At 47.1% G+C, this 24,283-nt stretch overlaps 1 protein-coding gene across 1 annotated transcript in view; it reads left to right on the forward strand.

Moving 5' to 3' along the window:
- The first annotated feature begins 7,754 nt into the window (after positions 1 to 7,754).
- LOC119853409 overlaps positions 7,755 to 24,283 on the forward strand; it is a 51,682-nt gene continuing 35,153 nt past the window's right edge. Inside the window, exon 1 of the mRNA XM_043509912.1 lies at positions 7,755 to 7,805. Coding sequence (XP_043365847.1) covers positions 7,755 to 7,805 — 51 coding nt within the window. The remainder of the gene's footprint in view (positions 7,806 to 24,283) is intronic.

The raw sequence follows: 24,283 nt of genomic DNA on the forward strand, positions 1-24,283 counted from the left end.
CCTCCTCCTGGAATTAAACCTGCCGCCTTGCATTGCTCAGACAGGGGAGAACGGGAGGCAAGGCAGGGCTTCTCCCTGTGGGTTTGAAGTGGGAACAGGCAGGGTCCAGGGGTGTGTGAAAATGCATTGCAGAGTTTGAGGGTCTCCAGGCTAGATGCAGCGGGAGCTCAGAGTTGCCAGCAGGGGGCATGGCTCTGTAAAAGTGGGGAGCTCATGGAATTGCAGGCAGTTGGTTTGGAGGACAGTGGTTATGAAGTGCTGTGGGGAGGATGTGGGGGGGCACCAGCAGGGTGGTTATGAAGTGGCATGAGATGTGGGGGATGGGGTGTCTAGGAGGGGTGGTTATGAAGTAAGCATTGGGGAGGGGTGGTTATGAAGTGACATGGGGGGGTGGAGTATCTGGGAGGGTGGGTATGAAGTGTCATGCGGGGTGTGGGGGATGGAGTGTCTGGAGGTGGTGGTTATAAAATGGCATGGGGATGTGTGGGGAGAGTGGCAGGGGTTTCAGAGGGGTGGTTGGGGAGTGGCCTGGGGGGTTGTTCTGGGGAGAGTGCGGGGGTTCAGAGGGGTGGTTTCCCCATGGTTATGAAGTGTTATGGAGGAAGGGGTGGTTGTGAAGTGGCCTGGGGCATTGTGGGGAAAATGGGGATGTTCAGGGGGTGGTTATGAAGTGACATGAGGACTGGTGGAGATGGCCAGGGATCGTGACGCGAGGGGATGGCAGAATCCCCCATTTGTGCACTGGGAGGAGATCCGAGTTACATGCAAGGCATGGGGGGGGGAACCTGGGAGCCCAGGTCAGGAAGAGAGGTGGCTGGTGTCCCTAAGGGAGGGAGGCAAATCACTGAGGGACTAATGTGATGGGGAATATGTGGCGCCTGGTATCTCTGGGCCTCTCTGACTTTATTAGTACTTGGGCATTGGGCAAGCACCCAGTGAGAGCCCATCCCTGCCCTAAAGAGCTTGCGTTCTAAATAGACAACAGACAGTGCGGGGATGAGGGGAGCACAGGCCCAGGGAGGGAAAATTATTTGCCCAAGATCAGCAGCAAGGTGGCAGTGAGGATTAGAGCACAGGTCTCCTAAGTGTCAGCTCAGTATCCTAACGGTTGGATCAGGCTGGCAGACAGCTTCTGGCAGGCACCCTTCAAGGTGACTTGAGGTGTGAGGGGAGGGATTTAGCTTGGGCTCTTCTTGTGCTGCTTTATGAAGCATAAAGAAGGCCTGAAACTTTGCTGGTTCTCTAAAATAGTGTGGGGTTTTTTTTTAATGGATTTTCTCTGGGCTTTTTTCCCTCTGTAGAAGTACCAATGACCACTCCTGTCTCCCATCTGGTGGTCAAGGTTTCCTTGGGAGCTTTCTCATCCCTCCACTGAAGAAGTTGTGAAGGGGGGGAAGGACTGGATCTTTAACAGAGACGTTTCTCCCAAGTGTTTCTCTTGTATTTGAATTAAATAGGTGTGGGAGATAGAGGCAGAACAATGAGTTGTAAGCAATCTGAATAAAAATAATTTTCCCTCCTGGAGAATCAAGGTTTCACTTTGGTCCTGTGTAGGCTAGAAAAATTGGTTTTGTTTGAAAATCTGGTAGCTAGTAGGTCATGTTTTAAAAAACTTGGTACCTCGCTCAGACACCCTTAACAGCTTTAAAAACCTTTACAACTGTCTTGGCAAACTCTCACAGGACCCTTTAAGTATATGTTAGCTGGCCATGGCCCTAAGATCGGCTGTGATCAGCTAATCTGTCTACGCTAGGTGCATAATGCCTACTGAACAGCTTTCTCAAGGTTTAGCACTGCCCCTATCAAGCCCATTACATTGGTGTGTGCCCCCCAGACTGCTGGTAAAAAGAAGCATACTGCTCCTGGTACTGACTAGTGTCCCCACCCCCCCGGCTGTTATCACTTCTCTGCCCACCAACTATTGCTTATATACTTTTCTCTTCACTTCCTTCTTCGTTCTTGTTCCCCAGCTGCTCCTCTTTGAGACCGGGCCACTTGCTGTGAGTAACTAGACTGTAAGAGAGCTCTATCTTGCAGCCAAGATTTTTCACTAGTGCCTCGGGATTTTGGGTGTTCCAATATGACACCTTAAAGGGGCCTGATTTTTCACCAGCCCTCTGTAAGGACCTTGTCTTGATGGGCACCCAGATCTACTGCTTATTCCTGGAAATCTTGGTCCATATTTTTCCACTTCCTCCCGAGCTAGCCAGTCTCTGCAGTTAGACAGCACCTTCCTCTTTGTGCCACTCGATCAGGAATCTGGTTTTTTTCAGTGGTCAGAGCTTCACTCTCATTCTCCAGGAAGAAGCTCCTGCTGCTTCTACTGTGAGCTGTCTTGGATACATGATGACTGCTCCATATTCCGTGTCTGTCTTTTGCCTTAACATATTCCTCTCTTGTTCTTAGAAGGTGTCTGAGATGCAGAAAGTCCTGGTGTGTTCTCTGGGAGCAACCTGTCTAATGCTCTCTGCCCCATCTGAACTATAAGACCAACCTCCCGTGTCTCTCACACCTCTAATCCCTATGGCTCTTTATTAATAAGGATAAGCTCAGTGAGCGGTGGGGATGCAGATTTCATTCTGAATGTTCGGTTTGGTCTGTAATATAACTTAATGTGATCACCAGCCTGTCAAGTGAGGGTTTTGCATCTCATTTGCAGTTTAGATGCCGGAAACACCTGAGTTATTCTGCAAGCACTTTACCCATCTAAGTGGTTTGTGAGATGAGCTTTCTTTAATGTTTCTTGGATAGAGTAGGAATGCAGAAAAAAGTGGCAAGATCAGCTCTCCTTAATTACAATATAAAGCTCTTCTGTAATGCAATTCATTCAGGATCATATAGCACTTTTACAGTCAGTATCTTTATCCCCACTTTATGGGGAAACTGAGGCACAATGAGATGAAGCGGCTTGGCCAGTCCAGTGCACTAGGCTACACTACCTCCCCTAATGAAGAAGGGAAATAGGAATCTGAAATGACATGTAGCATTTACCAGCTTCCAAACCCTTTTACAAGCATTAATGAAACAATTCTCAAATCATTAGAGCCCTGCAAATTTGCAGATATCTGCTTTATATCCACAGGCCACGTCTGCCGACAAGATGATACAAATTTTGTATCCACGTGGGGCTCTGCAAATCACCCTGAGGTAGTTCATAATTACTATTCCCATTTTTTTCGTGGGAAAACTGAGTCTCAGAAAAGTGGAGAGACTTTGCCATGATCACACAGCACATTAGGGTTAGAAGCCAAGAATTCCTGGATCCCAGCCCTTGCCTCAAACCTCACCACACCGTGATTCTGACCTATAAGTATATTGCAATTGACACGACTATGATGCGCTCTTCGGTCATTATCTGAAATAATAAATTGGGGTCCCATTGTGCAAGGCACTGTACTCACCCCTAGAAAGAGACAGCCCCTGCCCCAAAGAGATTACAGTCTAAACAGATATGATGGACAAAAACTGAGAGAAAGGAAGTTGTATTATCCCCATTTTATAGATGAGGAACTAAAATGCAGACTGGCTCATGTCCTTTTAGATAGTTAGGCTCCTAAATTCCATGAAATAAGTGTGAGTTAGAAGCCTAAGTGACTTGACCAAGGTAACACAGGAAGACTGTGGCAGAGCTGTGAATTGGACCCCAACCTCCTCAGTCCCCATCCAGTGCCTTAAGGGCAAGTCCAGCCTTCTTCAGCTTAACCTTCCTTCCGCACTTGGGGTCTATTTCTGCAATGCGCCCTTGGCAATTATTGGCATTGAGGACATTCAGCACTTTTCCATAGTGAGTGATCAGCCAGGATAACTGACGGTGGATTAATGATCTCTTTCCGGTGTTTGAGGGCAGGTGCTTTGTAGCTATTGAGATCTCCTCTAGAGACTAAATTTAGATGGCCAATTTTCCCTGTGGTGTGGTGTTTAAATCAAGAAGCTTTGCTTCTGCTTGAGTAGCCAGACCACATATCATTAGGAAGAAAATGAGATATTGTTTTCTTAGGGTCTCTAATTTTATAAAGGTTCAGAGAGGAAATTCTACAGAGGCCTAGGGAATTGGAGAATCATATTGTTTTCTAAGTGCATTCAGTGCTGGTGAAAGATTCCAGACTGTAAACGCTGGAGAGCTAAGCCCCCAAGGTACTCAGAGTAGGTATAACATGAATGGATGATGCAAATCCTCCATTCCATTTTATCTAGGTTCTTGCACCATCTTCACTGCTCATCACTATAACATCTGAGCGTTTCCCAGTTGGTGCATTAACCACTGTGCCTAAGCACCTGTCACCTGTTGTATCTTCTCTCATCCTCTCCCCAAGGGGAGAAATACATACACTGGAATGTCTTGTTTTGGTGGGGGCTTTAGGGTTTTGGATTTTTTTGTTTTAAATGTACCCGCTGCTCTGTATTTGTTAGAGAAAGCAAGGTGCCAAAAAAGTATCTTGCACTTGGAGTGGAAAGTGGTGAGGTTTGTGGTGGTCCATAGTTCCTGGGAGAGTTCATGCCACAGGCTCGGACTAGCCCCTGAGAATGTTCTGTCTCCTCCACAGATAAGCGGCTCCAATATTTTTGAGAGTTCCGTTGTGCCAGGGGAGCAGAGTTGTTAAGCAGGGTCTTCATCCTGGAGCTTTTGGCTATTTTAAATAGGCTGCACCCAGGAGCACTTTGAAGCTAAGAAGCGAGACCTTGAACTTGATCCCAAAATCTCGAGGAAGCTGGTGTAGAGAGCAGATGTGTAATGTGCTCACAGTCGTCTGTATTGCTGAAGGGACGCTCTGCAGAGTTCTGTATTAGTTGGCGTTTCCTAAGTGCTGAAGGCTTCATGCCCAGGTATATTGCATTGCTGTAGTCCAACCAAGCATTGACAAAGGTGTGCTCAAGTCCAGATCATCATTCAGCAGGATGGGTCAGAGCTTCCTAGACAACCAGAGTTGATAGAAAGTAGTATTTGTGGTTGCTGCTATATCAGACCTTAGTGTCAGCAAGAGTTGAAGAGTACTCCTAAAGTATGGACTGAACTGACCAATTGAGAGTAGGTGCCTTCAACCACAGACAACTGCAGCATGGCTGCAAACTCCTCTAAATACTTCCCTTTGCCCACCATCCACACCTGTCTTGCCTGGGTTCAGCTTCAGCCAGCGGCTCATCCATGAGCTGATTTCGGCCAAGCACTGGGCCGTCTTCATGGTAGTGGCATGGTCATACATGATGAAGGATAGGAACAACTTTGTCTCATCTGCATATTGCTGGCGCTTGAGTGAGTGTCATCTGACCAATTGACCTATTGGTTGTATGAAGAGGTTGAAAAGGACCGTAGAGAAAATTATCCTTGTGGAACTCCACAAGGGAGGGGTTCTGCAGTGGAGATACTCTTTCCCATCACTGCTCTTTGAATGTGCCCTTCCAGGAAGAATTCAGACCATTTTAGCACATTTCCCCTGGGCCCCCGTTACCTCTCTCGGGTGAGGGGCACTCCCTTGCCGCCTGCACGCTGCTCTGAAAGAAGTCCCTCCAGTACGGTCCTAGGAGTTTGGTCTCTGTGGTGAATGCAGTCCTTAGCGTCCTGGCTGAGAGTGAGGGATATTATACTGTAACAAATATACATGCTGCAGGTAAGTGTGCATGTCAACTCCCCAAACTCCATTCCAGAAAGTTGGGCCTTGAGCCTTTGCCCTTACGTGACAAAGGCCTCTACCAGCTGAGCTAAAGGAGCATTCCCTGCATACTGTGATTCGTGGTCCCTAGCCACTAAGGTTATGCCTATGCAGCAGTCAATGATGTGCCAATAGCCCAGGTAGGCAGACCTGCCCTCACTTGAATCTAACTAGCACTGGTAACAACAGTACTGTAGACATGGAAGCATGGGCTTCAGATAGGCTAGCAACCCAAATAGGTCCCCAGCAGGCTTGCACTTGGGCAGCTAGCCCACTTCTGTTCCTAGATTAAAGCTAGCGCAGGAGCCATAGAGACACAATCGTAAGGGCAACATCACTTGTGCTAACTCATTTCGCAGGTGTGAGGCCTGAGAATGTCTAAGAAGTCGGCCCCATTCTGATCATCACTTTGTTTCTATGTCACCATGAATACACATGGTGGTAGCCCTGTACCAAACATAGATGTGCTGAGCAATAGCCGGAGTCCTTGCCTGCAAGAGCTTCCAGGGAGCGTGAATGCAGCAGAGAGGAGACATTAAATTTCTGTTGTCAATCAACTGCCTTTGCCAAGACTCAGGGTCCGAGGCTAAGCTGGTGAAGGATCAGCTGGAACACAGCAATGCTGGTATGTGTCTTAGATTCTTTGCTCCAAGCGTATCAATCTGAGGCCAGTCAAAACCAGGAGGAACTGAAATAAATCATGACAGTGCAGCTGAAAACAATGCAAGCCTCTCTCATGAGTCAGGCTCAGCAAAACTGGATCATCCTGTTTGTTGTTTCCCGGGACCATGTGGATCTTGTGGCTGCTTCTCTGGGGGTCTCATCTTTGTCCCCTCTGCTCCAGGGTTTGGGGTTTGTTTATTTTTTTTGAAAAGTAACAAATTCCTCTTCTAAATTTTACCATTCTCCCGGGATACTTATGCTAATATAATCCATCTGTTGCTCCACCAAAGGAACAAGGGTCTCAGCTATTTTTCCAATGTGGATTGAGGGCCAATTTTCTTAGTCTGTCATCTTAAAAAGGGAACTTTAATTTCTTTCTGCGGGGAGCGAAATCTGCCTGATTTTAGTAAAGCCCCTTCAGCTTCTGGTGGGAGAGAGCAATACTGTGGTTCATGAGGCTGAGAACTCGGTTTCTGGGGGCGGGGCAGCAGCAAAAGTTTCTTTTGGGAAATAGTTGGTTGTCTTTTTCCTCCCTAATTTTAGAAATTAGGAACAGAAGATCCGATCCTCAGCTGGGGAAGGCAACAGGGCTCCACCAACTGCGGATCTGGCTCTGAATGTCCTTTTCCCCCCCCATCCTTGCCCTGTCTATTTCCAGGTGGCATCTAAATGCAGGGCTGGATTAAGGTGAGGATACATGGAGATCTAAGATGAGAGGCCCCCCACCCGCCCACTAATGTTAGAGGGGCGGGCACTGTCAGAGTGTGCTGGATCTCTCCTGAGAATGGGGAGCCGGAAGCAGCTACAGAAAAAGAGCCAGGAGCTGTGATTTGTTGGGTCTATTGGGCCGAGCCCAGTTTCGGCTCAATCCATCACTGTCTCAGCACATTCCATGCAGTTCATGCTGCTGGAAAGGACGTGTTGCTTTCACTTCTCTTGTATTTTAGCTCGTTCATTGTTAGTATACACAGTGTTGTATAGGAGAAGGTTGCAGCTAAACAGGTAACCCAGCCCTTGCTCGGAAAGGGCTAGCTCTAACTGAATGCAAACAGTACAAGACCAGACAGATCATACACAGAGCAACAGGGTGGGGTCAGTGCAGCTTGACTGGTTCATGGCATAGGTATGTTCTTCCCAGAGATGGAGGATGTTGTGGGCAACTATTGCAGGCATATGGAGTGGCACAGGAGAGGGGCTGCAGGCCCAAGCACTGAACACTGGAAATAGTCATCGGCAATCCTCTGAAGTTCCTTTAAATACAGGGCTCTTGGAGCACTTTACAAACGTCCATTCATTCTCCCGACTCCCCGGAGAAAAGAGAGAAGTGTGGTTCCCTCCATGGCACAGATAGGGATCTGAGGCACGGTGAAGGGAAGGGACTTGCCCAAGGTCACAGGGGGAGTGTGGGATAAAGTCTGGGGGAGAGCCCTGCTGTAAAGGTCGATGCCGGTGTTTCCCAAACCGTGTGCCATGGCGCAGTGTCGTGGGTGTCAGGTCAGTGTGCCGTGTCATTTTTTTTTTTTTTTGAAGAACCACAAGCGAGAACAAAAACACCCTTCCCTTCTATTTTAATGAGTGTTGGAGCCGGATCCCAGTCTGTACTTTTGCTCTCTGGGATGAAGCCTCTTTCCAATATTATGCACGTGTCATGTTCCATCCCCCAAAGCCAGGTTAAGATAGCAAATCTGAGCCCTGCAGGGTGGGGATGAGAAAGGAGAGGGGGGAAGCTGCCTTCTGTTTGGCCATCTGCCTCACTGCCCCTCCTCCTCCTCCTCCTCCAGTGGCAGAGCAACCAATCAGAGCTCCATCTCCCTCTCCTGTGAGCAATGGGTCGCTCCTCCCCTTCCCTCCTGCAGCCAGGGTTGGGGGAAGATCCCCTGGAGTTGCCCCTCCCCAGCCTGGAAGGAGAGCAGGGACCCTGCTGCAGCCCCTCAGGAGGTGAGGCTGGCAGGCAGGCAGGGGAGCTGAATTGGGGTGGGAGCTGGGAGTGAGGTGATGGACCCAGGGGGCAGAACTGGTAGGGGAGCTGTGGAGGCAGAACTGGTGGGAGCAGCATTGGGGTCAGGTGGTGGCTGGGCTGGTGGAGGGTAAGGACTGAACTGATGGGGGGCTGCAGGGTAGAACTGATCTGGAGACTAGGGGTACAGGACTGATTTGGAGGTTGCGGGGGCAGAATTCATTGTTGGGCAGGGGACGGGGAGATGTGGAGGTGAGAACTCCTGCAGCAGGGGCCATACAAAAGAAGTGACTCGGAGATGAAAAGGTAATAAAATAAGTCTTGATACATAATAATAATAATGTTGGCTCTTGTTTCTTGATTGGTACAACTTCTGTATTATTTGTTTATCATATAATAAACCAATTCATTTTTGTATTTGGCGTCTTGGTGTGAACTTGTGAGCCGACTGAAAATGCACGTCACAGGCTGTACAATAAAATGAATGACGTGAATGGCCAGGGTGGTAAATAGCTTGGACTGAGGCGATAAGAGGGCGAGATCATTTTGGAGACAAAATAATTAAAAGTTTCAAGGTTTGCCATGGCAGAGAGAAGGTTGGGAACCACTGATCTAGATGTCTTGTCACCTCGTTACACCCCCTTCCTTTGCTACTTTATTCCTTTCCTTGTCTCTGCCCACTTTGCAGGATTTCCCCCCGCAGGAAATCCACAGGGGACCCTGAGTGGGACAGTCTTACCTCCTATTTCTGTTCCCTCCCACTTCACAATTCAGGCCTCGTTCCCTTGCAGTGGCCCGGGAGGGCATCATGGTGCTGCCAGGGTGAGAGTTAGGAGAGCTGCTAAGATAGTGTCCTGGTGACGGCAGGGGTGAGTGCTGGAGCTACAGGGAGACTTCTCCAAGGGGCCAATGGCTTGCAGGCTGCCTTATGCAGCCATGGGAGTGCTGTCCCCTCCTGACGGGAAGCAGGAAGCGATCCCTTAATAAGGCACTTCAGCTTCCCCAGTAACTAAGGCTGTGAGATAGCAGGCTGGGCAAATGCAAGTAGACTTTTTTTTAAAAAATCTTTTTTTACAGTGCAAATATTTGTGATAAAAATAATATAAAGTGAGCGTTGTACCCTTTGCATTCTGTGTTGTCATTGAAATCAATGCTTTGAAAATATAGAAAACCATCCCCAAATATCTATAATAAATTTCAATTGGTATTCTATTAATAACAGTGTGATTAAAATTGTGATTAGTTGAGATTATTTTTTAATCATTTGACAGCCCTAGTTTTTTAATTTTAATTTTTCATATTATGTTATAATAAAACTTGGGAAAGAAAAGTCCTTTTCAACAGGAAAATTGAAATGTTTCATGACGAAAATGTCAAAATGGGACATTTTGATGGTGTCAGGACTTTCCCCTTTCTTACTCTGAAACAAAATTTAGCAAAATCATGTCAATTTCATGAAGCGTTTTCATTTTGGCAGAACTGCATTTCCTGACAAAACTGTTCATTCAATCTTTTTCTAACCAGCTCAAGCTGAAAGGCAGCCAGCCTGGCAGAAGTGAAGCTTTAGGATGAATATGGGCTTGAGGTCAAGGGCTCGCTAATCATTTTTGCTTTCTGGTTCCAATATTCTAGCACTTGGTGCTGTTCATTTGGGTGTTCTTCCCTTGCAGTGTTGGATGTTTGTGAACCCCTGGCAACATTTCTCTGGTTGTTACAGGAGGGTTCATAAAACCTTTGTAGGTTTTATAAACCCTGCTGCTGGGCTTGGGGTGTGTTCCGAGTCCCTTTCAATCAGGAACACTTCAGAATAAAGCTTTGTTCTGGAAAAAGCTGAATCTCACCTACTGCCAAAGTCTAATACCCAGCTCATATCACCTCCCTAAACTCTACACATGCACATATTATACATACCTCCACACACCTTTAGATACAAGCACACCCTTGTACAAACAACACATGCCACCTGCTTCTGATGCACGTTGCTACCTGTATAATACAAATGTTGCAGGTTGGTCATGGTATTCTTTGTGATTTTTATTTGCTCTGTATGTGTTTCTTTTTTTCAGTGGTTTTATTGCCCCACCCTCCCTTCCACCTGGCCACATGGCTCCCTCTTCGGCGCAAAGACCAGAGTATTCAAAAGTCACTTTCAGCTCTTGTCTGTTGCAATGGAGTTTAGCATCCATTGTCCCTGTCCTGCTCACAGTTCTCCTGCTCCTTCTCTGCATCCCCTTTAAAAGGTAGGTGCTCTCCCTCCTAAATCTCTCACTCTTGCTCGCTCTCATTATTCATGGTGCATGCTGCTGGTGGAAGGTGCTGGGCAGGGCTGTCAACCCTGGGGACAAAGGACCAAATTCAGAGTGGAATATAAGGGCTTGTTGAGGTTAGGAATACTGGCACTGGTATAACTACACTGATGTAGCTCCATCGCTGTAACCCCCTGGTGCTGACACACTGCCTGTGCAAAATTGAAGCTACACAATTTGAGACCGGAAATAAGGTGGAAATTAATTACCCCTCACTGTTAAAAATCCCTGGAACAACTTATCCAGGGCTGTGGTGAATTTTCCATCACTTTAAAATCAAGATTGGATGTTTTCTAAAAGATAAGCTCTCATTCAAACAGGAATTAATTCAAGGAAGTCCTATGGCCTGTGCCATATAGGAGATTAGGTTAGAGGATAACAAGGGTTCCTAACCTATGAATATGTGAAAATGGGTTTTGCACCAGTGTCTGGTCTACATGCAGAGCTGCACCAATTTCACTAAAGGGATGTTTTGAAATAGATTTAGTTTAGGTGGTGCAAACTCCTGTGTAGATGCTCTTTTTAAATCAGTTTAAACCTGATAGTTTAATTTGGTTACTAACCATTTTAAAAATGTACCAGTTTAAGTTTAAGCATGTCCGTAATAGGCTCTAGATCAATTCAGTTAAAGCAGTGCCCTGCTTTAGTATACACCAGGCATCCCTAACACTTTGGTCAGAGAACATAACTAGGTCAAAGGGCATTTGCATGTAAAGGAATGTGATTCCCCCTCCTGCACCCTGGCAAAAATTGGGCCATGGCAATGGATGAATCAAAGCGTTAATTTTCTAGCTAGCACAAATATCAGGCCTAGGTGGATATTTCTGACAGGTCTTCATTTATCTGCGTGCTAGGCTGCTCACCGCCCTGTCTGATGTGACAGCACCTCTGCGGGGAGGGGATGAGAGAGAGAGCATCTTGCATTTGTTGATGCCAGTCTCCTTGCCTGATTGAGGATAATACAGAACAGCCTTAACGGGGTCCTGTAAAGTTTGTGGCAGAGCAAGTAGACGGAAGGGGATGAAAGGACCATATGAGAGGGACAGAGATGCTTCCCCTTCATTCCAGGGAAGGAAACAAAGCTGTGGTCAGGCACTGGGCCAGTTTGGAGAGGGTGCAGCTGGTCTCTCAACTACATGGTGCTGGGAGATGCCTCCCCTGGTGGTGCGCTTTGCCAGATTGGCCACTGGGTGGCATCAGCTCACACACATGGCAGGGAAAGAGCATTTGTGTGGCAATTTAACTCTAGCCATTAATTCACACAGGGCAGAAGGGGAATTCGGCCACCCAGGTTTCATGTCGCTTAGAACAGGGGTTCTCGACCTTTTTCTTTCTGGGCCCTCCCAACAGGATATAAAAACTCCATGGCCCACCTGTGCCACAACAACTTGTTTTCTGCATATAAAAGCCAGGGCCGGCGTTAAGGGATAGCAAGCAGGGCAATTGCCTGGGGCCCCAGGCCACAGGGCCCCCGCAAAGCTAAGTTGCTCAGGCTCTGGCTTCAGCCCTGGGTGTCAGGGCTCAGGGCCCCGGGCTTCAGCCCCATGCGGTGGGGTTTCAGCTTTCTGCCCTGGGCCCCAGCAAGTCTAACGCTGGCCCTGCTTGGAGGACCCCCAGAAATCTGTTCGGGCCCCACAGGGGGCCCTGGACCCCTGATTGAGAACCACTGGCTTACAACATCTCTTGCTGCTAGTATTGTGTTGGACTTCATATGTATAGCCTCATTGGCAGAGCCAGGTCTTAAAACCAAGTGGTGGTGGGGGGCAGAGTGAGAGGTCACTGGTGGTGGGTTGGCGAATGAGCCCACCCCACACTCGCTTGGGAGCAGTCGGCTGTTGTGCCCTGGCACATGGGGTTATGGCACCAGCTCAGGTGTGGCCTAGCCACTGCTCCATCATGACAGAGGGGCGGCTGGGGCAAATCTGAGCGCATGGCATTGTGACATAGAGTAAGGGGTCACGGAGACACATGACACGCGTTGCAAAACGGAGTGGGGAGCCATGCCCAGCCCCCTGGGACAGGAGCTGTTTCCACCCTGTGTAGAAATGTGTATCATATGCCTCCTTTTGTCGGCTGCGTGGTGTGCTTGAAAAGGTGCCCCACGTACATCGAAAGGCTGCCGGTGGAGGGAAGGGCCTGGTCACTCTGCCACTGCATATCCTGTGTGCTGCTCCTCCTGACCGTGTGCAAAGAGGGCTCCGCAAGGGGGAGGGGAGAAGGGGGATTAACGGGCAATGCAACATCTTTCAGATGGGACAAAACCACAAAGGGTTTGGTGCACAGCAAGTCACTGTGTGGCAAGCCAGGATGTGAATCTACAGTGCACCACCTGGCCATGCAGCTCCGTCCTACGTGGATGCTGCTCCAGTGCAGTGAAAGCCCCGGAGTGCAGCTTGGCTTACTGCTCCTGGGAAGCATTACTGCACGGTAAGCTGGGAATTCACACCCTGGCTTGCCACACAGGAGCAGCAAAAGACTTATGCACGTGCCTGAACTGAAGCAGGAGACTCGTGCCATTGTTGTGGTCAATATTCAAGTGCTTTGCTGGACTGGGGTCTCCTCCTGAGCCCATTGAAATCAGTGAAAATACTCCCGGGGCAGGTCTACACTAACAGACCCGTGGCGCTGATGCAGGTCAGCTGACTCGGGCTTGCAGAGCTCTAAAATTGCAGTGTAGACATTCAGGCTCTGGGCTCTGAGACCCCACATGGAAGCCATGGCACCCATTACAATGCCTCTCTCTGCCAGTCACTGCCTAAGGGGCCCATCGCCCTGCAGTGTAATTATTCGTAGTCCATGAAAAAAGGAGGAAATGGCTGGACAACACGGAAATACATGTTAGAAATTGCTGATGTTGGGTTCCATCTTAGCCCATCCCCCAGCCAATGCTTGGCCATTCCTCCTCTCTCCCTCTAGTCCATTCCAGTACACCGGACCCTCACTAGAACATGCGTATAGCGCAAATTAGCATATGACACAGTCACGGCCATGGATCCCAACTTTAGTTACTTTAATTGCAATTAATTCTAACGCAAAGAATCAATCCTGAAGCACTTAGAGGAGAGGAAAGTGATCAGGAACAGTCAGCATGGATTCACCAAGGGAAGGTCATGCCTGACTAATCTAATCTAATCGCCTTTTATGATGAGATTACTGGTTCTGTGGATGAAGGGAAAGCAGTGGATGTATTGTTTCTTGACTTTAGCAAAGCTTTTGACACGGTCTCCCACAGCATTCTTGTCAGCAAGTTAAGGAAGTATGGGCTGGATGAATGCACTATAAGGTGGGTAGAAAGCTGGCTAGATTGTCGGGCTCAACGGGTAGTGATCAATGGCTCCATGTCTAGTTGGCAGCCGGTGTCAAGTGGAGTGCCCCAGGGGTCGGTCCTGGGGCCCGTTTTGTTCAATATCTTCATAAATGATCTGGAGGATGGTGTGGATTGCACTCTCAGCAAATTTGCGGATGATACTAAACTGGGAGGAGTGGTAGATACGCTGGAGGGGAGGGTTAGGATACAGAAGGACCTAGACAAAAGGACCTAGACCTAGACAAATTGGAGGATTGGGCCAAAAGAAATCTAATGAGGTTCAAAAGGATAAATGCAGGGTCCTGCACTTAGGATGGAAGAATCCAATGCACCGCTACAGACTAGGGACCGAATGGCTCGGCAGCAGTTCTGCGGAAAAGGACCTAGGGGTGACAGTGGACGAGAAGCTGGATATGAGTCAGCAGTGTGCCCTTGTTGCAAGAAGGCCAATGGCATTTGGGTTGTATAAGTAGGGGCATAGCGAGCAGATCGAGGGACGTGATCGTTCCCCTCTATTCGACACTGGTGAGGCCTCATCTGGAGTACTGTGTCCAGTTTTGGGCCCCCACACTACAGGAAGGATGTGGATAAATTGGAAAGAGTACAACGAAGGGCAACGAAAATGATTAGGGGTCTAGAGCACATGACTTATGAGGAGAGGCTGAGGGAGCTGGGATTGTTTAGTCTGCAGAAGAGAAGGAATGAGGGGGGATTTGATAGCTGCTTTCAACTACCTGAAAGGGGGTTTCAAAGAGGATGGCTCTAGACTGTTCTCATGGTAGCAGATGACAGAACGAGGAGTAATGGTCTCAAGTTGCAATGGGGAGGTTAGATTGGATATTAGGAAAAACTTTTTCACTAAGTGGGGTGGTGAAACACTGGAATGCGTTACCTAGGGAGGTGGTAGAATCTCCTTCCTTAGAGGTTTTTAAGGTCAGGCTTGACAAAGCCCTAGCTGGGATGATTTAACTGGGACTTGGTCCTGCTTTGAGCAGGGGGTTGGACTAGATGACCTTCTGGGGTCCCTTTCCAACCTGATATTCTATGATTCTATGATCTGTCCAGCTGGTGGCTTTGGGCACAGAAAGGTGATGAACATCAGAGAAACTTTCCACGCGTTCTCCGGAGGAGCAAAGTGAAGTCTTTTGTGTCTTTTTCATCTTTTGCAGGAAAAAACGAAGTTTTTCCACCAGACCCCTTGAGAGACACGTTGACCCTCCAAGCTCATCAGAGTGGTAAGTCTGGAGGCCTCTGGAAAAGGTGCTTTTCCTTAGAACCGCTTGCAGCAGGATGATCCTACAGCAATGTTAAGTGAGTGCATTCCTGATACCTTTGCTTTGCTTCCCTCTTCAACTTCTGTACCTGGTGCTGGTACTCTAGGTTCTTAAGCTTTGCTCATGCTTGGCGAGAGACAGGACAGGATGGCCAACCCTAGTGTGAACTCTGCCAACGTGAGCTTGTGCAAATCTGCTGGAGGCTGGCTCTTTGAGGGCAGGACTTTGAAGGAGGAGAGAAAAGAGTTCAGACCAAGGAGTGGAAATTAGAAACTTTGGGTTCCCTCTGATATTGGGCAAATCGCCTCCCCTTTTCTGTGCCTCAGTTTCCCAGTTCAGTAATGTCACAGTTATGGAGCTCATTGCACCACTGTCCCCTTTTGGTCTGTTTGAGTGCATCCCTCCAGTGTCTGGCCTCATGCCCTTACTTATCCTGCCATGCAGTTTTGCAGTTAGACCAGGCTCAGAGTATAATCCCTACCCACAAAATATGCCAACCACTTCTGTGCAGGTCTGACTGGACGCCTGCATTTCTTCCCTTCAGGAGTTTCAGAGGGTAGCTCTGATACTTCCACAAGGGGGAATGAAGCAGCTCAGGTTCACCTGGGAGTAGTTACTCAGGGAGTTGATCAGTCAGGCAGGGAGCACTGGGCATGCTAAAGGTTAAGGAGCTCAGCTAGATGGGGAACTTCAGAGGAAAAAAGCAGCTGCCAGAGAGACTGCAGGGAGAGGATCCTTCCAGCGGACTGATGAGAAGCTGCCAGACAAAACCACCACTCCAAAGAGGAGAAACAGGGCTGACAGCTGGGGAAGACTACACAGATGGAAGTACCTCTGGGAACAGCAAGGACTAGATGGACTGGTTCTGGCCGTCGCAAACAAGGGGCCTGAGCTGGAGCCCAGTGGAGTGGGCAGGCCTGGGCACACACCCGCACAACCCAGCCAGGGACATTTAGAGAAGAAGCTCCTAACCCTGATTAGCCCTTACTAGAGCCCTACTCACTCCCATGGGGGCCCTCAGGAGGTGACGGTGACCGGCGATCCACCACGCTCAATGTCCTTTTAAACAAGTATGTTTATTTGCAAACGGAACAAAGCATTGCAGAAGGTGGACTTCAAAACAACAAGCAGCCTGCGTGCCTGCCTAGGCTCATCCATGCTTACGCTTCGCAGTGAGCTAAGTTACGATGGGCTTTCCTCTGGAGTTACAGGAGAAGAACAGACACAATTTATGTTCATTTAGGAAAGCAAGGGGCTCTTGAGACCCAGCCTCGTCCCAGTTTGCCTTCAAGAGAACACATGCCCCAGACTGTGCCCCCCCCCCCTTCTTAGGCACAATTGCTTTTCTTACCGCACCAAAACACCACCCAACCTGCGTGTGCCCGAGCCCACTTACCATATGGCTCAAAGGCCTTTGTGATAGGGCCATGGTGTAAGATCATCTATTTGCCAGTAACAGGTTTTCCCAGCCAGCCAGGCCATAAGGGTTCCCCCATGATTGTAGCTATGTTGTTTGGCAGTTAAACCGATTCAGTCTTAACAGCTTGCAGTCCAAGGCCCCGTGACTGTGGGGAAGGGTAACGAACCTGTCAGCTTCCTCTGACATACCACCTCCCCACCCTATACTCACAGTACTTTTTGGGGTAAAGATCCAGATGCACCACAGAGCACCCCCATGTTCATCACAAGTCGAATGAGCAGAAATGCTGTTAATTACCTGCCTGGCTGAGCTTTTGCAAGGTGTAATTATTAAGTACTTCAGGGCAGGGGCTTTATTTTTGTCCCTTGTATTGAGCGCAGCACAATGGTGTGTAATTAATGACTAGACTTTCTTAATATGTAACCATTATTTTCAAACTTGGGTGGTTGGTGTTAGGCATCAAAACCTGTATTTAGTCACCTAAATAAATGTCCTGACTTTTCATAGGCACTGAACACACTCAATTCCTATTGACTAGATAAGTTCATGGGGGATGGGTCCATCAATGGCTATTAGCCAGGATGGGCAGGGATGGTGTCCCTAGCCTCTGTTTGCCAGAAGCTGAGAGGTGGGCAACAGGGGATGATGACCTGTTCTGTTCATTCCCTCTGGGCACCTGGCATTGGCCGCTGTCGGAAGACAGGACACTGGGCTAGATGGACCTGACCCAGTATGGCCGTTCTTATGACTCTAATTGTTCCACTTTATCTGAAACCATGCCCAGCACTCTGAACTGTTAGTGGTACCAGCGCCATTGCAGAAGGATAAACTGCAGTTGTTGTTCTTAAGGTTGTATCATCCTCTCTGCCTATTTGAAAAGGCTGGCAAAATCTTCCAGGGATCAGTGGAGTTACCTGAGCACTGCCTTTTGTGTCTCTAGGGAGAGATGCTACAGGAGAAAGAAGAATCCCTGAACTAATAGAAAAATATCTGTTTGTAACTGTAAGTGGTCCTCACCTATCCCAATTGTTGCTGGACACCTTTGATGTTAGAAGGGACTAAAAAATGGGAGAGGCAGCCCTTCACCTTTGGTTCAGCATCTCATAGCCAGTCATTACAGGTCTGTAATGACGGGAAGCTGTTACCATCTCTTAGCTGTTTAGTAGCCTAGGTGTAGCAGGTCTCAGCGCACTTCCTAGCGGGCAGGTATCCACCATAGTCTGGATACCATGGAGTGTATGGTATATCCGTACTACCACCAGCTCCCATATTGGAAGTCTCAGCCCCCAGGCTAAGGACTGAAGGGACCTTCGATTCACGCCCTTGTGGTTAGAATAGTCACATTGGATCATAGTGCGGGAGGCTGGTGCTACTTTGGTCTTTGTTGCACGTGAGGGTTGTACAGGGGACTCTGTCCAATGGTGCCTTTCACCAACACATCAAAAAGAATGGCCCTAGTCTTTGTTAAAGGGAAAACTCCATTGTACCCCTCCTGACAAAAGAGAGATGTCCACGTTCACGCTGAGAGACTACAGCCTGGCTTCACTTCTGATGTCCTGGAGAACAGGGGGGAGAAACAAGTAGTAACTCACTATGAGCAGCCTGGTTAAACACAACCCCTGCAAACAGGCTGGCTGTGGATTGAAAAGAACCAGGAGAATGGAGGATTGGAGAGAGAGAGAGAATGATACTAATTAATCTCATCAGAAGATCTTGCAGCCCTTTGCAAGCATGAATTAACCCTCACTGCTCCAGGGTGAGACAGAGAAGTTCTATTCTTGTGGTTATCTCCATTTGTAAAATGAGACACAGAGATTAAGTGTCTTGTCCCTCATCACCCAGCAAGTCTGTGACTGAACTGCAAACTGAATCCTCCCCCTCTGAATTCCCGGTCCCGTGCCTTGGCCAAAACTACCAAGTCTCTGGGAGCTGCAGGTGCTTAGCACCTGTGCAAGTCAGGCCACTCTTATTTAGGGTCCTATATGTAGATTTAGGAGCCCAGTGTTAAGCAGTGAGTTAGAAAATGTCAGCCTATTTTACATCTTCAGAGTGTTATACAAGCACTGTATATGTGCCCTGAGTATTACTAACAAACCATCGCATAGGTACATATTGCAAAAGCCCATTCTACACACTGATTGGCGATTGCACCCCCAGTCAAGACCCCTTCCTAATAAACATCCCACGGGCCTCATTTATCATTTTCCCACAAGCAGTACCTTTCCGCCTATCATCTGATGGGGAATTGATTAGTGATGCTAATGATCACCTAGCAATACTGGGTGGAATGTGTAAGCCCGTGTGGTGGGAATCTGTAATGCCACTTCTGTACTAGTTGTGCTGTGTACAAAATATCAAGACTCTGGTGTCTCGTGCTATGACAGCCCTCTAGTGTCGTAAAATGGAAGGTTCTCTGCCGTTTACAGATTTCAGAGTAGCAGCCGTGTTAGTCTGTATTCGCAAAAAGAAAAGGAGTACTTGTGGCACCTTAGAGACTAACAAATTATTAGAGCATAAGCTTTCGTGAGCTACAGCATCCGATGAAGTGAGCTGTAGCTCACGAAAGCTTATGCTCTAATAAATTTGTTAGTCTCTAAGTGCCACAAGTACTCCTTTTCTTTTTGCCATTTACAGTAGAACCTCAGAGTTACAAACTGACTTGTCAACCACACACCTCATTTGGAATCGTAAATATGCAATGAGGCAGCAACAGAGACAAACAAACAAAAAAAAGCAAATACAGGACAGTCTCTGCGTTAAACCTAAACTACTAACAAGATAAAGGGAAAGCAACATTTTTCCTCAGCATAGTCAAAGTTTCAAAGCTGTATTAAGTCAATGTTCGGTTGTAAACTTTTGAAAGAACAACCATGATGTTCTGTTCAGAGTTATGAAGATTTCAGAGTTATGAGCAACCTCCCTTCCCGAGGTGTTAGGAACTCTGAGGCGCTACAGTATAAAAGGGGTGTTTGAGGTAACCGGTCAATGTTTCTATAGCAATTTGAAACACTGAGTTTTACTTAAATGCTAAAGACGATTAATTTAAATAAATGTTTGGATAGAGCAGAGACAAGATAAGTAAACAGGAATATGGCCAATTCTGGCATCCTGCAGATAGAGCCTGTTGTTTTTTTTTTTAAACCATTGAGAATCATGCACACATGAATGGCAGCAAAGCTGCTGAAAGCACGAAGGTTCTGTATTTGTGAGTCAAAGATCCAGGGCAAATCTCTAACCAGGAGCTGCTGGGAGCAGTGTTGCTATGTGGAGAGACAGGCATTGGCTACTCGTTGCTTGTAGCCTCTGGATTTTCTGAGGTCAAGTCCAGGAAAGGAGAGCAGACTAGAAAGGACTTTGTTTCTAAATGTGCTCCTTTTTTCAGGTTCACTGTAGTCAGTTATGTTGGTTCCTCTGGCACTACCAAGGGGGGAGAGTCCAGGGTGATAAGAAGATGCCCGCAATCCCTGTTCTGATAGGAAAGCCTGCAGATGCCTTGCACAACTCCAGAAGTGGTTGGTCGATCTGTCTGCTGTGCTCATTACCATATACTGTGTAATCAAAACCACCCTGCAGCTAATCCCCATGCTAAGTAGAATTCCCTAAGGGGGAGAAAATAATCTCCCATTTTTGGACCTCTCCTGGGGCCTGAACCAAAGTTACTGAAGGCGACAGGAGATTTTCAGACCAGCTCTTGTCATTGCCATGGCAGCAGGCGAATGGCAAACACCACTGATTTGGTCGACTTAATGTACCCTCACTACACACATCACCTCATGCATCATTTGAAAGCTTATTATGTCTACTTTTAAGATAAGATATGATGTGGAGCTGTCAAGTAGTGCTGTTACCATAGAAACAGAGAGAAATGATTTAATCAACGCAATAAAATGGCCGCTTTGAAATATTTGCATCCATTTCTGTTAGTTTAAGGATTGTGTATTATTTCAGGACGTGAAATCGAATTTCTTTGTGACCTCAAAGCATCACCACAATAAGCTACAGTATCAAACTAAATCTAATAATAAATTTGTACAGGTATTATTGAATTATTGTACAGGTAATATCGCTGGTGAGATTTCTGGGCAACATCATCATCACATCTTGTTCATCACTATGATCTCAGTCAAGAGTGCCTGGGTTTCCACAGACTTTGTTGCCTTGGCATGTAAACCGCTCTGTGCAGGGGTGATTATTCTCACTACAGACTCACCTGATTGTGCATTGTGCAGTGACCTCTCCTGGTACTGGTACAAATAAGATCTTAGATGTCACTGGGCCCTTGAAGAATACAGGAAGTAGTTCATCATCTGAATTTTTCCATCCATGGTGATCTAATATCTGGCTTTACCTATGCATGAATACATCCAAATCTTTGTTTGCCACAAAAGCTCTTTTGACATGTTCTTCAAAACTGTCCTCTCGCAGTGGGAATTTGGCCAGCAGCTTGTCCTTTTGTGATGGACAGATTGAGCTGCAAGCAATTCAGGTCTCTGTGAAGCTCCTTTTCTTTCTCACTCTGGTCATACAGCCCCGCTACCAACTTCATTGCTACAGAAATAGTGTCTTGTCCATCACTCTTTTCCAACCGGGCAAGATCTCTGAAGGGATAAGCTGCCTTTGTTTTGAAAACATTAAACACGGATTTCCCCCCATCCCCGATACCAAATAGAGATGACACAGCTCACAATCCTGTTTAATGCATGTACAGCAGGAAGTTGGGAGTGTGTGCACCACAAATTGTCCGTACAGTTATGAAGCGACACGTGTTAGTTGTGACGGTAATTGTGCCTACTTCCAGAAATTAAACACAGATAACATGTGCATTGAAAATATGGCACAGCAAGGACCAAAACATCTGTATCAGGTAACCTAATTACTATAGTTCCTTTTGACACTAGGAGACCCCAAATCCATATTGACACGTGGAAGCATCCTTGTGTCTGCTTCCTCTTGAGTACTGTACAAGCCTTGGGTTTCTTCAGTACCTCTCCTGGTGATGGACTTTGCTATTTCCCTGCTGGAAAAGCCTCCAGCAAGGAGGAGTGTTTGTGCTGGGTGTGCTCCTACACTCTCAGGTGCATTTTGAAGAACCATATATTGTCAGAGGAATTTTTTACAAATGACTTTAAACTTGGCATCCTGCAAGCAAACCTTTTCTATGGAGGCATAGGACATCCCCCAATCACCTGTTATTTCCTGAATCCAACATTTTATCCTGTCCAGCTCTGTCCTTTTTGTCGTTTTCATGCAGTTGCTGTTGTCCTAACTGTCAGACTTCAATTACAGAATTATCTATGTTAATTTCTTTTAAGACACACCTCAAGTACTCAACAGCCAATTCATCGAATGTGCAGAATTTGTCGCAAGCCGTAATTTCTGTGACAGCCGTGGCGTCTCTGTGGCTTTCTTTGTTGCATGCCCTTATCTCATGAATGCTTTCAGCTTGAGCATCCAGTTGATGCCCTAATTCAGCTTTGTTTGTCCTTCTCATTGTTCCATCAGCATCAACATCAGTCACCCCATAGGATCTGTGCCTAAGAACAGATGCTGTTGAAACATCATCTCTTGCTAAGGACAGGACTCGGCAAAAAAATAATTTCTGGACTGATAGCTGCTGTGATTGTCCATCCCTTGCCCAAGAAAACCAAATTTAATTCTGGCATATCAGCAAAAGTTTTTTTTGTGCCAGAGTTCTTGACTGAGCTGAAGAAGTTCCATGTCCCATCAGAATCAAGTGCCTCTCTCCACTTGTTTTTCACCAGCATCTGCTATTTTCGGTACTGACTCCTCCTGTACATCTGATATTACATGCATTCCAGCAGATATGCTGATGGTACTTCTGGGTGTGATTCAGGATCACATGGGTTTTTCATATTGATTACATGGTTGATAAGAGCTGTAACATGCTCTTCACCCCTCTTCAGGGCAGAGGCAATGACTTGTTTGTGAACTTTGTCTTCACTACTTTTTGTTAGGCCACTTTTTCTCTCATAGCTTTTGCATATTCCTAACATAAAGCTGTGTATTGTCATCTCCAACACTAATACTGACTTGTGCATGAGTGTCACTGAATTAAAAAGCTAGTTTCTAGAATATTTCAAAGGCTAGTATTGCATGCATAGGTAATTTTGAAAAATTAAAACCTTCTGCCAGGCAGACTAGATGCTACATTGTATGTGGTTATGTCTACACTGTGCACCTTACAATGGCATGGCTACGCCGCTTCAACTGTGCCTTTGCAAGCGTGCCATCGTAAGGCGCACCATGTAGCGGATCTTTATCTCCAGCAGAGAGCTTTCCCGGCAACAAAATAAAACCATCTCCAACGAGGGGAGGAAGGCTCATCAAGGGGAGTGCGGCTCACACTGCTGAAGGCTGTCCACACTGGCATTTTTCATTGCTAAAACTTTTGTGGTTCTGGGGGCTGTGTGTGTTTTTTCACACCCCCGCGTGACAAAAGTTTTAACGATGAAAGTTCCGGTGTAGACTTGCATGTACAAAAGCTTATACATGGAAAAGCATTGCATTAGGAGTTCACATACTTTTATATCTCCCTATTGTGCTACACAAACTATGGGCATGCAATCTACTGCTACTCAGTGAGAGGCTAATCTGGTGAGCAAATTTCAACTGAAAATTATAAACGATTATTATAATCACTTGTGAGATACTTTGACAATTAAGAGATGTGAATATACTGCAAAATGTTGATGTTTGCTGTCTTTCCCATGGGCTAAACAGCTTCATCATTTCTGAAAGAAATAAAGCTTGCCTATGTAAAACCAATAAACAACTTTTCATACATTGTCATTAGGTAGTTTTGATCAGTAAACCCCACCTTTAAGGTATTGAAGTTAACTCAAACAGTACACACGGTAGTCATGGCCCATGGTAGTCATTGCAGTGTTTCTGAAGCGGTGCAGAAACTTTTTCGTTGTGGATCCCATCCTTTCTCCTCACTTATAGCACCACTTGACAGCTCAACTCCATACTTCACCTAAACCTACATAAAATGAGCTTACAAATGATATCTAATGTGGGGGGGAGATGTAAGGAGGGTTTTTTGGGAATTGCTGTATGCCTCCAGTTCTTGGAGCCATCTTCGCATGGCCACGGGTTCAGCGCTTTCTTTAAGGGTGATGGGATGCAGAGTTGGGCTGCTGGATAGGTGCAGGGTTCATTCTTCACCTGCCACTGGGGGAAGAGCGTCCAGCGCTTTGAAGAACAGAGCACTGTGGTGGGAAAGGCCTTAGTGATACAAGATCTGAAATGCCATCTTGGGGCAATCTCTGATCCAGCAGACCTTGCTGGAGAGGCAACCCCTAGATATCCCCTCCCCTCCGCCCTCCCCCGCACATGCAGACACTCTCTGGACCTGCAGGGGTAAAGGGCAAGGAAGCTGGGTATAACTACTCAGCACAGGATCATGCCAGGATGCATTGTGTCAGGGAATTCAATGTGTCAGGGAATTCAACCCTCTGCCCCAGCCCTGAGCCCCACCACACGCCGATCCCCTCGGCCCCATCCCCGCCACATGTCACCATCAGCTCCATATTGATGCACATGACAAAATTCATTCCACACATGGATGGGAAAAATTAGAGGGAACACTGTTCATGAGCTGGTGTGATTTCATACGGGGGAGGGAGCAAGAGAGAGTATGTGTGTGTATGTATGTATGTACATGTATATATACACACACACATTT

The sequence above is a fragment of the Dermochelys coriacea genome, chromosome 3, assembly GCF_009764565.3.
Source record: "Dermochelys coriacea isolate rDerCor1 chromosome 3, rDerCor1.pri.v4, whole genome shotgun sequence".
In the NCBI taxonomy this organism is placed as follows: domain Eukaryota; kingdom Metazoa; phylum Chordata; order Testudines; family Dermochelyidae; genus Dermochelys; species Dermochelys coriacea.